Raw genomic sequence first — 13,864 nt, forward strand, 5'->3', positions numbered from 1 at the left:
TTTTGTGCTCACTGTTTTTGTTTTGGGGACATTATCTGTTTGTTTTGTTTTCTATATACAATGCTCCACTAACTCATTTTGTTTAGATCTTATGTTTATCTGCTATAAAAGCTTATATACCAGCAGATTTGAATGGACAGAATATTGAAGTTTGTTAGTTTTAATGTTAATGGTTTAAACGGGCCAATTAAAAGAAAAAGGATTTTGGCATATCTGAAAAAGCTAAAAACAGACATAGCTTTCATCCAAGAAACTCACCTTACCCCCCAAGAACACAAAAAATTAAAACGAGAGTGGGTTGGACAGGTGATATCTTCATCATTTAATTCAAAATCAAGAGGAGTGGCTATTTTGGTAAACAAGAATGTACCTTTTGAAATTACTGACACTACTATTGATCCATCAGGGCGCTATGTTCTGACTAACTGTAAAATGTTTTCAGAAAAATGGTCCCTCAATTTATACGCTCTGAATAACGATGATGTAAAATTTATGCAAGATATTTTTGTAAAGGTTGCAAGTGGACAACACAATGTACTAATAGGGGGTGACTTCAACTTTTGTTTAGACCCTGCTTTGGACAAATCATCTAAAACTATTATCAGATCGAAAGCAGCTATTACCACTCATACATTTATGAAAGCTTTAAACCCAATGGATATTTGGAGACGGACGCACCCTCAAATGCGTGACTATTCCTTTTATTCATCCCGCCATGCCTCCCATTCTAGAATTGATTTATTTCTGATGTCCTCTCAATTATTCCACAGAGTACTGGATTCCGAATATTTATCCAGAATTATGTCTGATCACTCACCATTAACTCTATCCATCCTGTTCCCGGCTCTACCAAGAAATACCTATAAGTGGCGCTTAAACCCCACCCTTTTACAGAGAACTGACTTTTGTACATTTGTAAGAGATCAAATCAAGTTTTTCTGTGAAACAAACAGTGCCTGCTCTCCAAATTGCTTTATTTTGTGGGAAAGCCTACCTAAGGGGACAAATTATTTCCTATACCAAAGGCCTAAAAAAGAAATATACAGAAGACACTGAAAATCTTGAAAAAGACATTTCACAGTTGGAAAAAGAATTTCAAAGAAATGGTTCAGATGACACCTACCAATAGTTAGTCCAGAAAAAACTTCAATATAACACATTAAATACCTACAAAATTGAAAGAGCTATTTTAAAAACTAAAAGATATTATGAATTGTGAGAGAAGGCACATAAAATTTTGTCATGGCAACTGAAGGCAGAGGGACAATTAATGCTATTGAAACTGAAATGGGAACAATCTCATATAATCCAACTGAGATAAACAATACATTAAAATGTTTTATTCCAAATTATATAAGTCAGAACTTCCAGATGATTTGACATACATTGACAAATTTTTATCTACAACTGAACTCTCAAAAATTGACCGAAATAATTTGGAGCTCCCCTTCACTCAAGCAGAAATCAACAAAACCTTGTGTTCACTGCAGTCTAACAAAGCACCAGGAGAGGATGGATTCCCTCCTGAATTTTATAAAGAATTTAAAGACCAGCTCATTCCTTTGATTATGGACGTAATTAATTTATCAGCCAAAACACATACATTGCCCGAATCTTTTACGACAGCCATAATTACAGTTATACAAAAGAAAAATAAAGATCCAGTGAAATGTGCCTCTTACAGGCCTATTTCACTACTTAACACAGATTATAAACTGATTTCCAAATTGTTAGCAAACAGACTTAGTAATATTCTTCCAAAAATAATTAATCCAGATCAAAGTGGCTTTATCCAGAAACACACATCAGCCAATAACCTGTGTAGACTGTTCAACATAATTCACCTTGCTAAATCTAAACCAACTGTGGCTGTGGCGTTGGACGCAAAGAAAGCCTTTGATAGGCTGGAGTGGCCATACCTGTTCAAGGTACTGGAAAAATTTGGATTTGGGGAAAATTTTATTGATTGGGTAAGAACACTATTATAACCCAAAAGCAGGAATTACAGCTAATGGGCAGATATCCTTGGCATTTCCCTTGAATAGATCGTCCCGCCAGGGCTGCCCTTTATCTCCAAGTTTGCTCCTACTTGCAACTGAACCCCTGGCGGAGGCAATCAGACAGGATCCTGCCATAAAGGGCTTTGTGGTTGGTTGGACAGTCCACAAAATTAACTTATTAGCTGATAATATTATGCTGTATATAACAGACCCATCCCAATCCCTTATTCGGCTACAACATTTACTTGATTCATATGGAACTATTTCAGGCTATAAGGTAAATTATGATAAAAGTGAAATTATTCCACTTACAACATCTGATTACTCGGCATGTAAATTAATTTCCGCATTTAAATGGGCTTCAAGCATAAGATACTTGGGCATAACTCTGGATGACAACCTTAATCTCTATAAATTGAATTAGGCCCCATGTATTAAAAAAACTGAAGAAAACCTGCACAGATGGTCTAGCGTACCCATTACCTTGATTGGAAGAATTACCTGCATTAAAATGAACATCCTACCAAGGATGCAGTATCTCTTTCAATCACTCCTCATACCTTTACCACAAGCTTTCTTTAAATCTCTTAAAGCTGTGAGACAGTTCATATGGAATGGTAAAGGGGCTAGGAGGTCTTTAGAAATGTTATCTTGGGATTATAAGTCAGGAGAGCTTCAACTACCTAATTTTAAAAAATACTACTTTGCCGCTCAAATGCGATTTATTTTTTCCTTATTTGAAGGCAAAACTGTTCCTTCTTGGGTTCAAATTGCATTTCAGTCTTTGAAAGATGATTCTTATTGTGATTTTGTTTATAAGTACGATTTAAAAACTCTATCTGAAGTCAGTGATAACCCAATTCTGTTACATCTCATTAAATTATGGTATGACATACATAGATGTATTGGATAAAAAAAACTGGAATGTCCCCAAAATCACCCCTGAAACAAAATCATCTCATTCTACTGACTGTAAACAACAAGATCCTGGACACCTGGCATCAAAATGGAATACATATCCTGGAGGACTGCTTTGAGAAAGGAACTTTGATGGCTTTTCAACAACTGAAAGACAAATACAACCTGTCAGACAAAACTTTTTGCTATCTTCAATTACGGTCATTCCTTGGCAGCACTTTGGGTATAAATATGGCACCACCTAACCTTACGGAGCTTGAAAAACTGTTATATAATGGTGTGTTGAGTAAACTCATCTCTAAAGTGTACTCTGTGTTGATAAAACAATGTCCTAAACCAGCATTGTATAAATCTAAAATAAGGTGGGAATCAGACTTAAACATTACAATTGAAGAGGACCTGTGGTCTAATCTATGTCAGGACAGCACGTCAGCCACAACAAATTCACGGTACAGACTTATCCACTATAACTTTCTCCACCAGTTGTACCTGACTCGAGAAAAAATCCACAGGTCTAACCCAGAACTTTCTGATGTATGTTTTCGACGTGCAACAGAAACTGGTTCCTCTGTACATTGTACTTGGTCATGTGTTAAAATCAGACATTTCTGGCTCGACTTGTGCAACACCTTGTCTAACATGACCAAAATTTCAATTCCGATGGATCCAGAACTTTTTGCAAAATTTCCAATTAAACAAAGAACCATTAAACAAAATACAAAATAAATTTCTAGAAATAGCTTTGGCAGTGGGTAGAAAATGTATTACTGTTACATGGAAGTGTGATTCCCCCCGTCCCTAACAAGATGGTATGCTGAGTTGAACAACTGTGTGCCGTTAGAAAAAAAATAACAGTGATTTTCAACCTTTTTTGAGCCGCGGCACCCTTTTTATATTTAAAAAAATCCTGCGGCACACCACCAACCAAAATAATATTATAATTCTATTACCTCTGGTTTTGCGCAAAACCCAATTATCGCAATAGAAAATCGATACAGAAAACACCGCATTTCGAAAATCCTCAAGCATTTTGCGCTCTGATCTCAAGTAGGGCTGTCACGATTAGGAATTTCTGGAGACGATTGTCAGACAAATAATTGCGATTGACGAATATATTGTCTATTTTTTTTCCCTTCTTTATATTCTACTATTGTAGTATAATTACACAACTCTGGAAGAACGTTTGGCTTCTGTGAGTGGAGAAACTGGGAATAGTGCAACATTTTTATTTTTATCTTCATTTTACATACAGTCCCAACTTTTTCTGAATTGTGGTTGTTTCTGCTGCATTTCTGAAATTGTTTCTCCTCAGTCACGTTTTGTGCTTAAACACTGCATTAAGCCCATATTGAACAAATAAATACCTTTGGAAAGTAACAGCTGTTAAAGTTCAGAGTTCTCACCTGCTTTCTGTGATCTGTGCATCTGAACATCACCACAGCTTCTCCATGTCAGGGTTTTTTTTTTTTTTGTGGCTCAGTTCATTCATATATTCTCATTTTTTAAATATGTTTTTAAAGATATCTGACCGTTTATTTCATCTCATAAATTCAGCATACGACGCGCACATGGTGTGAACAGGATGGTAACGGCAGAATCACACCTTTAGAGAAAGTTCAGAGAGAAGTAAAAGCAGCTTCATGTTTTGGTTTTGTTAACATGTTTACTCGGGTTAAAATCCTCTTTCTGCTCCGCGCTCGCTGCGCACTGATGGTTCTCAGACTGTAACGTGTCACGCCTGCATTCAGGAATCTCCCTCACGCACCCCCTCCCTCGCAGTCTGCAGCCTGTTGACACACACACACACACACACACACACACACACACACACACACACACACACACACACAGCACCGCATTTTAGACGGCTTTTGAAGAAGACGGCCACTGTTTTAATCGGCCATCTTATCCAAACGGCGGGACGGATCGCTCTTCAGCCTCCATGTTATTGTCCCGCCTTAAAACGAGAGCGAGGCTGCAGCGCAATGACGTCAGATAATAAATAATTCACAGTAATCGTGAATATGAAAAATAATCGCGATTGACGAATACAGTAACAATTGTGACAGCCCTAATCTCAAGTGTTTTTTAGACATGTCGAGACTTTTATTCACAAAAATCTGCCACTCTAATATTCACGGAGCGCAGAGGCTGCCTTCAGTGAACCCAGTTGTGAGCGAGAAGGCCCAAGTATGACCACGGTGACATCAACGGAGGTCAGGACGCCTTCCCCGCACACCTCCACAGCCAATGCGGTTTGTCCTTCCCCAGAGGAGCCATGCTCCGTGAGCAGCAGAGATTCACGCTGTAGTCAGTAACCCGTAACCATGGAGACGCACAACGCTAGGTGCGCAAGTATGTCTATTATACTATAGTATAGCGCTTTGCTGCCATCTACTGGAATAAAAGAGCATTACATCATCTGCCACACTATTACAGCACATACACCCGATAATGGTGATATTTGATAATTGCCCACGGCACCCCGGTTGAGAATCACTGAAATAACATACAATTTGAGAAAGTCATACAAAACCTTTCTTAAAATCTGGTGACCTTACTTAGATTACATAGGTACAACTCTGTAAATCAGTTGGCCCTACTAAAGATATGTAAAGATATGTCATGTCTTTTTTTTGTTTCAAAATTAGAGCAGTGGTCTTTCTTTGGAGCATAATAATAATAATTTAATAATTATTTATTATGTACTACTTATTGTTTGATTTTTTTTTTTCCTCAAGTGAGCAGGGGAGGGACGGAGAGGGACTTGTGTTTGTCAGTTTTCTTTTGTTCTCTGTAAATTTCAAAACTGATAAATAAAATATTGCAAAAAAAAAAAAAAAAAAAAAAAAGAATCGTTCTCCGTTCCACACCAGAGTTTTACGTGATGGTTCTCTGGCGTGAGCAGGACCCGCTTTGCTGGTGCATAAACTGAAGTTTTCCATCATGTAAAGGAAATAATAATGATAATATCCTCTGTTTTGTGGGACAACTGCACAGCTCAAAAAGCTGTGTGGCTCTCTACCGAGTAAAGTTGGAAAGATAGATTTCGGTCGGAATTAATAACTTCAAAGCAAATCACCATTTTAACTCGAATGACACCTTTTTCCAAAGGTGTATATACACAACTGACCCAAACCATATACACCACTGACCCAATCATTTTTCCTCCAAAAATGAGTCATCCTCCATTCTATATGAAACATTGATCTTGACGTGTCTCGTTTATACCTGAAAGGAAATGCTTTTGACAAAAACTACATATTTTGTTTATTTCTATTTATGTCCAGAGTTCAAGAATCCAGTGACCAATTTTATACTTATTTACTGTAAGACAATAAAATGCTGCTGAAATAGAAAACCTGTAAAGCCTACTTTTAGCACACAGAAAATTCACAAGAAGTGTTGATAAGGCAACTGATAAGGAATTGGATCAATAAGCGGAATCGATAGATAAAATCTTGTCAATACCCATTCCAAGTCAACAGTCAGTTTCAGATCCTCGTCTCACCTCTGAGCTTTGATCTGGATCTCACGGGCCCCACACAGACTGGATTTCGAGGGTCCCTCCTCTGTGTCCTCACACAGATCCTTAGCAGAGTCCACACCTTCACACAAATACATCAACATGCTGTCACACAGGATTTCCCAGCATTCCTCCGTGTCGCAAACTCTTCATTACCGCATCTCAGGTTCAGATCGTTTTTTTCCCCACAGTGTGCTTAACCTGAATGTTTGTTCCCGTTGCATAGTTCATGGAACATCTCTGAACTCTAAACTTCCCCGGGAGAAATGCAGGAACTTTTTTTTTTTTAAATCCCAGTGTATTGAAAATACAGTTGTATGCAAATGTTTGGGCACCCCTGATAATTTTAATGATTTTCTTTGATAAGTCATTGGTTGTCTGGATCAGAAATTTCAGTTGAATATATCATATAGCAGACAAACACACTGATATTTGAGAAGTGAAATAAAGTTTTTAGTATTTACAGAAAGTGTGCAATAATTGTTTAAACAAAATTAGGCAGGTGCATAAATTTGGGCACCCTTGTCATTTTATTGATTTGAATACATTTAGCACTAATTATTGGAACACAAAACTGGTTTGGTAAGCTCACTGACCCTTGACCTCCTTACAAAGGTGAATCCAATCACGAGAAAGGATATTTAAGGTAGCCATTTGCAAATGTTTCTCCTTGCATCTCTAATGAGTGGCAACATGGGAGCCTCAAAACAACTCTCAAATGATATGAAACCAAAGATTGTTCAACATGGTTTAGGGGAAGGATACAAAACGCTATCTCAGAGATTTCAGCTGTCAGTTTCCACTGTAAGGAACACAATGAGGAAATGGAAGACCGCAGGCACAGTACTAGTTAAGGCACAAAGTGGCAGGCCAAGAAAAATCTCATAAGCTTAAATGAAGGATGGTGAGAACAGTCATAGTCAACCCACAGACCTGCTCCAAAGACCTACAACATGATATTGCTGCAGATAGTGTCTCTGTGCATCATTCAACTATACAGCGCACTTTGCACAAGGAGATGCTGGATGAGAGAGTAATGCAAAGGAAGCCTTTTCTGTGTACACGGCACAAACACAGTCGCTTGAGGTTTGCTAAAGCACATTTGGACAAGCCAGCTTCATTCTGAAATAAGGTGCTGTGGACTGATGAAACTAAAATTGAGTTATTTGGTCATAACAAGGGGCAGTATGCAAGGCAGAAAAAGAACACAGCATTCCAAGAAAAATACTTGCTACCTATAGTAAAATTTGGAGGTGGTTCCATCATGCTGTGTGGCCAGTGCAGGTACTGGGAATCTTGTTAAAGTTGAGGGTCAGATGGATTCCAGTCAATATCAGCAGATTCTTAAGAACGTTAAAAAAAATAAATAAATAAAATCAATGACAAAGTTAAAGTTGCACCAGGGCTGGATCTTTCAACAAGACAAGGGCCCTAAACACTGCTCAAAATCTACTAAGGAATTCATGCAGAGGAACGAGTACAACGTTCTGGAATGGCCATCTCAGTCCCCAGACCTGAATATTATTGAAAATCTGTGGTGTGATTTTAAGCGGGCTGTCCATGCTCAGAAACCAACAAACCTGACTGAACTAGAGATGGTTTATATAGATGGTCCAAAATACCTTCAACCAGAATCCAGACTCTCACTGGAAGCTACAGGAAGTGTTTAGAGGCTGTTATTTCTGCAAAAGGAGTATCTACTAAATATTGATGTATTAATTAAAAAATGTAATAAGAATTATTGCATACTTTCTGTAAATCCTATAAACTTAATTTCACTTCTCAAATATCACTGTTTGTCTGCTATATGATATATTTAACTGAAATTGCTGATGCAAACAACCAATGATTTATAAAGGAAAATCATGGAAATTGTCAAGGGTGCCTAAACGTTTACATACCACTGTATAAAACAATGGACCCATTTGCCTGCACATTATGTGATTACTGGAATTATCTGGTTATTCAAGTGGTCATGTAAACAGCAACATGCGATGTGCTTTATCAGAATTATGCAATTATTCTAAATCAGATTAACATGTCCAGAGGTACAGTGGGATGCACGGCTGGTTGTCTTATTGGGGCTCATAACATCCTTCATCAGATCACAAAGTTCTGAGAGATTGTTGTGCATCTAAAGAAATTTACCAGGAGGCACAAGAGCACTTTAATGTCCCTTGTGTGTTGCTTGAGCCTTCTAAAAAGCAAATTTCTTGGTGATCTATGCAGTTTATAGACATATATGCTGGATTTGAGTGGAATTTGTGGTGGTCAAAGGAAAAAAAGAAAAGCTTTGCAGCTCAGCTGTAGCTGGGAAGCCTGGTCGGATGAAAACTGCTTCAATGAGCATAATTATGTTGACGCGCCACATTTTACTGTCAGTAAGGGTAATGGCATTGTGACTGTGGAACCATCAGTAACACTGTTATTCCCCATCAGTGGAAAGAACCAAAGATATTTCGTAATTTGTTTGGTAAACTTCATTTCATTTATTATCAATCAATCAATCAACTTTTTTCTTATATAGCGCCAAATCACAACAAACAGTTGCCCCAAGGCGCTCCATATTGTAAGGCAAGGCCATACAATAATTATGAAAAACCCCAACGGTCAAAACGACCCCCTATGAGCAAGCACTTGGCCACAGTGGGAAGGAAAAACTCCCTTTTAACAGGAAGAAACCTCCAGCAGAACCAGGCTCAGGGAGGGGCAGTCTTCTGCTGAGACTGGTTGGGGCTGAGGGAAAAAACCAGGAAAAAGACATGCCGTGAAGGGGGGCAGAAATCGATCACTAATGATTAAATGCAGAGTGATGCATACGGAGCAAAAATAGAAAGAAACAGTGCATCATGGGAACTCCACCACAATCTACATCTAAAGCAGCATAACCAAGGGATGGTCCAGGGTCACCCGATCCAGCCCTAACTATAAGCCTTAGCGAAAAGGAAAGTTTTAAGCCTAAAAGTAGAGAGGGTATCTGTCTCCCTGATCTGAATTGGGAGCTGGTTCCACAGGAGAGGAGCCTGAAAGCTGAAGGCTCTGCCTCCCATTCTACTCTTACAAACCCTAGGAACTACAAGTAAGCCCGCAGTCTGAGAGCGAAGCGCTCTAATGGGGTAATATGGTACTACGAGGTCCCTAAGATAAGATGGGACCTGATTATTCAAAACCTTATAAGTAAGAAGAAGAATTTTAAATTCTATTCTAGAATTAACAGGAAGCCAATGAAGAGAGGCCAACACGGGTGAGATATGCTCTCTCCTGCTAGTCCCCGTCAGTACTCTAGCTGCAGCATTCTGAACCAACTGAAGGCTTTGAATTACAATAGTCCAGGCTAGAGGAAATAAATGCATGAATTAGTTTTTCAGCATCACTCTGAGACAAGACCTTTCTGATTTTAGAGATATTGCGTAAATGCAAAAAGGCAGTCCTACATATTTGTTTAATATGCGCTTTGAATGACATATCCTGATCAAAAATGACTCCAAGATTTCTCACAGTATTACTAGAGATCAGGGAAATGCCATCCAGAGTAACGATCTGGTTAGACACCATGCTTCTAAGATTTGTGGGGCCAAGTACAATAACTTCAGTTTTATCTGAGTTTAAAAGCAGGAAATTAGAGGTCATCCATGTCTTTATGTCTGTAAGACAATCCTGCAGTTTAGCTAATTGGTGTGTATCCTCTGGCTTCATGGATAGATAAAGCTGGGTATCATCTGCGTAACAATGAAAATTTAAGCAATACCGTCTAATAATACTGCCTAAGGGAAGCATGTATAAAGTGAATAAAATTGGTCCTAGCACAGAACCTTGTGGAACTCCATAATTAACTTTAGTCTGTGAAGAAGATTCCCCATTTACATGAACAAACTGTAATCTATTAGACAAATATGATTCAAACCACCGCAGCGCAGTGCCTTTAATACCTATGACATGCTCTAATCTCTGTAATAAAATTTTATGGTCAACAGTATCAAAAGCAGCACTGAGGTCCAACAGAACAAGCACAGAGATAAGTCCACTGTCCGAAGCCATAAGAAGATCATTTGTAACCTTCACTAATGCTGTTTCTGTACTATGATGAATTCTAAAACCTGACTGAAACTCTTCAAATAGACCATTCCTCTGCAGGTGATCAGTTAGCTGTTTTACAACTACCCTCTCAAGAATCTTTGAGAGAAAAGGAAGGTTGGAGATTGGCCTATAATTAGCTAAGATAGCTGGGTCAAGTGATGGCTTTTTAAGTAATGGTTTAATTACTGTCACCTTAAAGGCCTGTGGTACATAACCAACTAACAAAGATAGATTGATCATATTTAAGATTGAAGCATTAAATAATGGTAGGACTTCCTTGAGCAGCCTGGCAGGAATGGGGTCTAATAAACATGTTGATGGTTTGGATGAAGTAACTAATGAAAATAACTCAGACAGAACAATCGGAGAGAAAGAGTCTAACCAAATACCGGCATCACTGAAAGCAGCCAAAGATAACGATACATCTTTGGGATGGTTATGAGTAATTTTTTCTCTAATAGTCAAAATTTTGTTAGCAAAGAAAGTCATGAAGTCATTACTAGTTAAAGTTAATGGAATACTCAGCTCAATAGAGCTCTGACTCTTTGTCAGCCTGGCTACAGTGCTGAAAAGAAACCTGAGGTTATTCTTATTTTCTTCAATTAGTGATGAGTAGAAAGATGTCCTAGCTTTACGGAGGGCTTTTTTATAGAGCAACAAACTCTTTTTCCAGGCTAAGTGAAGATCTTCTAAATTAGTGAGACGCCATTTCCTCTCCAACTTACGGGTTATCTGCTTTAAGCTACGAGTTTGTGAGTTATACCACGGAGTCAGACACTTCTGATTTAAAGCTCTCTTTTTCAGAGGAGCTACAGCATCCAAAGTTGTCTTCAAAGAGGATGTAAAACTATTGACGAGATACTCTAACTCCCTTACAGAGTTTAGGTAGCTACTCTGCTCTGTGTTGGTATATGACATTAGAGAACATAAAGAAGGAATTATTAATACATCTATTTCTGTGTTTCAGGCCTGTAACTATTAAAAAAAAAGAAAAGCTGGGATGGGGAATTTAGGGACAAGAAATAAGTACAAAGTACTGAAGAAAAAAAAAAAATCAGTGGAATTAGATTTTTAGGTAATAAGGCAGGCTGGTGGCCAAGTAGTTGGTGGCCAGCGAGAGCAGGTTTCCCTAACGTAACGGAGTTGTTGACTGCACACATATTGCTATGAATGCGCCATCATATGATGAATTTGTTTTTGTTAATAAACATTTTCATTCCAGCAATGTTCAAATCAGATGTGATGCACAAATGCACTGGGTTGGGAATAGGCTAGAAGCTGGCATGGTGCACGATTGGTGACTGCTTAGTAAGGAAATTTGCATAATTGTTCTGAATGAAAACCAGTGCAGGCACATTTGGGCATGTGTGCATTCAAATATGTTTTTATTATTAATGTCTTTTCTTTTTCTTGATGGTGAAACTAAAGCTGCTGAGCTTCTTAACAGGCCCCTGATTGTCTCCCTGTGCTCAGTATTCGTCAATAAACACTTGTGAATGTCACACTGTCAGTCGGCGTACCTAATCTTTTTAATACTTCAGTGTGTGTGCGCTGCTCTGAGCTCACAGTGGCCTCACACATACATGTGCTTTGTTTTTGTTTTGTTTTTTTTTTACCGGTGCACATTTATTTCATTTGACATCGTACAAAAATAAACTATCCCTGTGTGCCATCTGCAGCTCACACTCTGTGTACTTTCTTTTCTGTGTTCATGTTGACCAATCTGACGGACAGGGGATTCCCAGTTCCCACAATTTACATACAATTGCACATTTAAATAGGGGTGTGAAAAAGGAACATGCTTGGAATCATGCGTACGCACACCTTGATATATCTGGATATTTTTGTGCTTACGCATGCCTTTGTACACGAGGTCCCAAATGTTGATGCAATGCATCCTGGGTCGATTTTTCCTATATGTGGTCAGGAGAATTCCTTTTCCATATTGAGAGTAATTAAATAGTTTCATAGCAGTGGAACACCTGCTCCCACTAACAGACATTTCAGAGCTTTGATCAATTCATACCTGAGTTCTGAAGAACCTGTGATGACTGTGGTATTTCATCATCATTTTCAGTCTTCACAGGGACACGGGTAACATGAAGCTTGGTCTTCTCAGTCTCCAGCCAGTGAAGCTGCTGTCCCTTGTTACTTTTCCAGACTTCCACTTGTTCCTGTTTAGCATCCTTCTGGTCAAAACTCAGATTCAACTCCTGCTGTTCAAGCAGCATTTCTTCTTTAATGACCAACTGCTGGAACATGTCTGCAACGAAGCAAATAACATGAAGAACAACATTTGTCAGGGTGAAGACTAGGGTTGGGTATCGAGAACCGGTTCTTTTCAGGTATCGTTAAGAAATGATTCGATCCACCGATATCAATAGCCTTTTTGCTTAACAATTCCCTTATCAGTCCTTCAGAGCGGCCGTTGTTTTTGAGGGCATTTGTCGGAACGAAGCGTGAGCCAATGAAGCAATGCTTCGATCTGCTGGCTTGTTGGTTCTTTGATTCGCTGCTCTTCAGAAGCGGCAAGTCCACATCTTAACCTCTCTCAAAGCCATTACAATGTCAATCGTGAGTCACTTTTGTGTGGATTAAAGTCACTAATTGGGACTCTTGTTGCAATCAAGAAACGAGAATCGTCCTCCGTTCCATATGCTGCACGCCTCTCTGCCCCTACAGACTCCGGTAGGAATTAATAACTTCAAAACTAACTGCCGCTTTAAATAAAATGATCCCTCTTTCCAAACACTGTAATACAGACAATAAACTAGTTGACTAAACTGTTTTTTCCCTCCCAAAATGAGACGTCTTCCATTCTTTATGAATTACATCCTGAAGTGCAGCACAGCCATGGGGTGTGCAGCCAGTACATTCTGCGTGCCGGTCCCAAGCCCGGATAAATGAGGAGGGTTGCGTCAGGAAGGGCATCCGGCATAAAACAAGCAAACCCAACTATGCAGACTCAGAATCGAATTCCCATACCGGATCGGTCGCGGCCCGGGTTAACAACGTCCGCCACCGGTGCTATTGCCCAACAGGGTGCCGGTGGAAATTGGGCTACTGCTGGGCGAAGACGACGAAGAAGAGGAGGAAAACGTTGCCACGAACAGCAGGAGAAGAAGAAAACTAGAAGGGTGGAAATGAGAGTGGGGACTTTGAATGTTGGTAGTATGACTGGTAAAGGGAGAGAGCTGGCTGATATGATGGAGAGGGGAAAGGTAGACATAGTGTGTGCAAGAGACCAAGTGGAAGGGAAGTAAGAGCAGGAGCATTGGCGGTGGGTACAAGTTGTTGTACCATGGTGAGGACAGGAAGAGAAATGGTGTTGGGGTCATTTTAA

General features: G+C 39.2%; 1 protein-coding gene across 1 annotated transcript in view; it reads right to left on the bottom strand.

Annotated features, from left to right (window-relative positions):
• The window catches only part of LOC117518002 (protein NLRC3-like), a 39,824-nt gene extending 26,988 nt beyond the window's left edge, over positions 1 to 12,836 (bottom strand). The window contains exons 1-2 of the mRNA XM_034179116.1: positions 12,548 to 12,836; positions 6,430 to 6,526 (exon numbers count right to left, since the gene is read on the bottom strand). Of these exons, the coding sequence (XP_034035007.1) occupies positions 6,430 to 6,526; positions 12,548 to 12,782 (332 nt within the window). The 5' untranslated portion in view covers positions 12,783 to 12,836. The remainder of the gene's footprint in view (positions 1 to 6,429; positions 6,527 to 12,547) is intronic.
• Positions 12,837 to 13,864: the final 1,028 nt, after the last annotated feature.

This window comes from Thalassophryne amazonica, chromosome 9, assembly GCF_902500255.1.
Source record: "Thalassophryne amazonica chromosome 9, fThaAma1.1, whole genome shotgun sequence".
NCBI lineage: Eukaryota > Metazoa > Chordata > Actinopteri > Batrachoidiformes > Batrachoididae > Thalassophryne > Thalassophryne amazonica.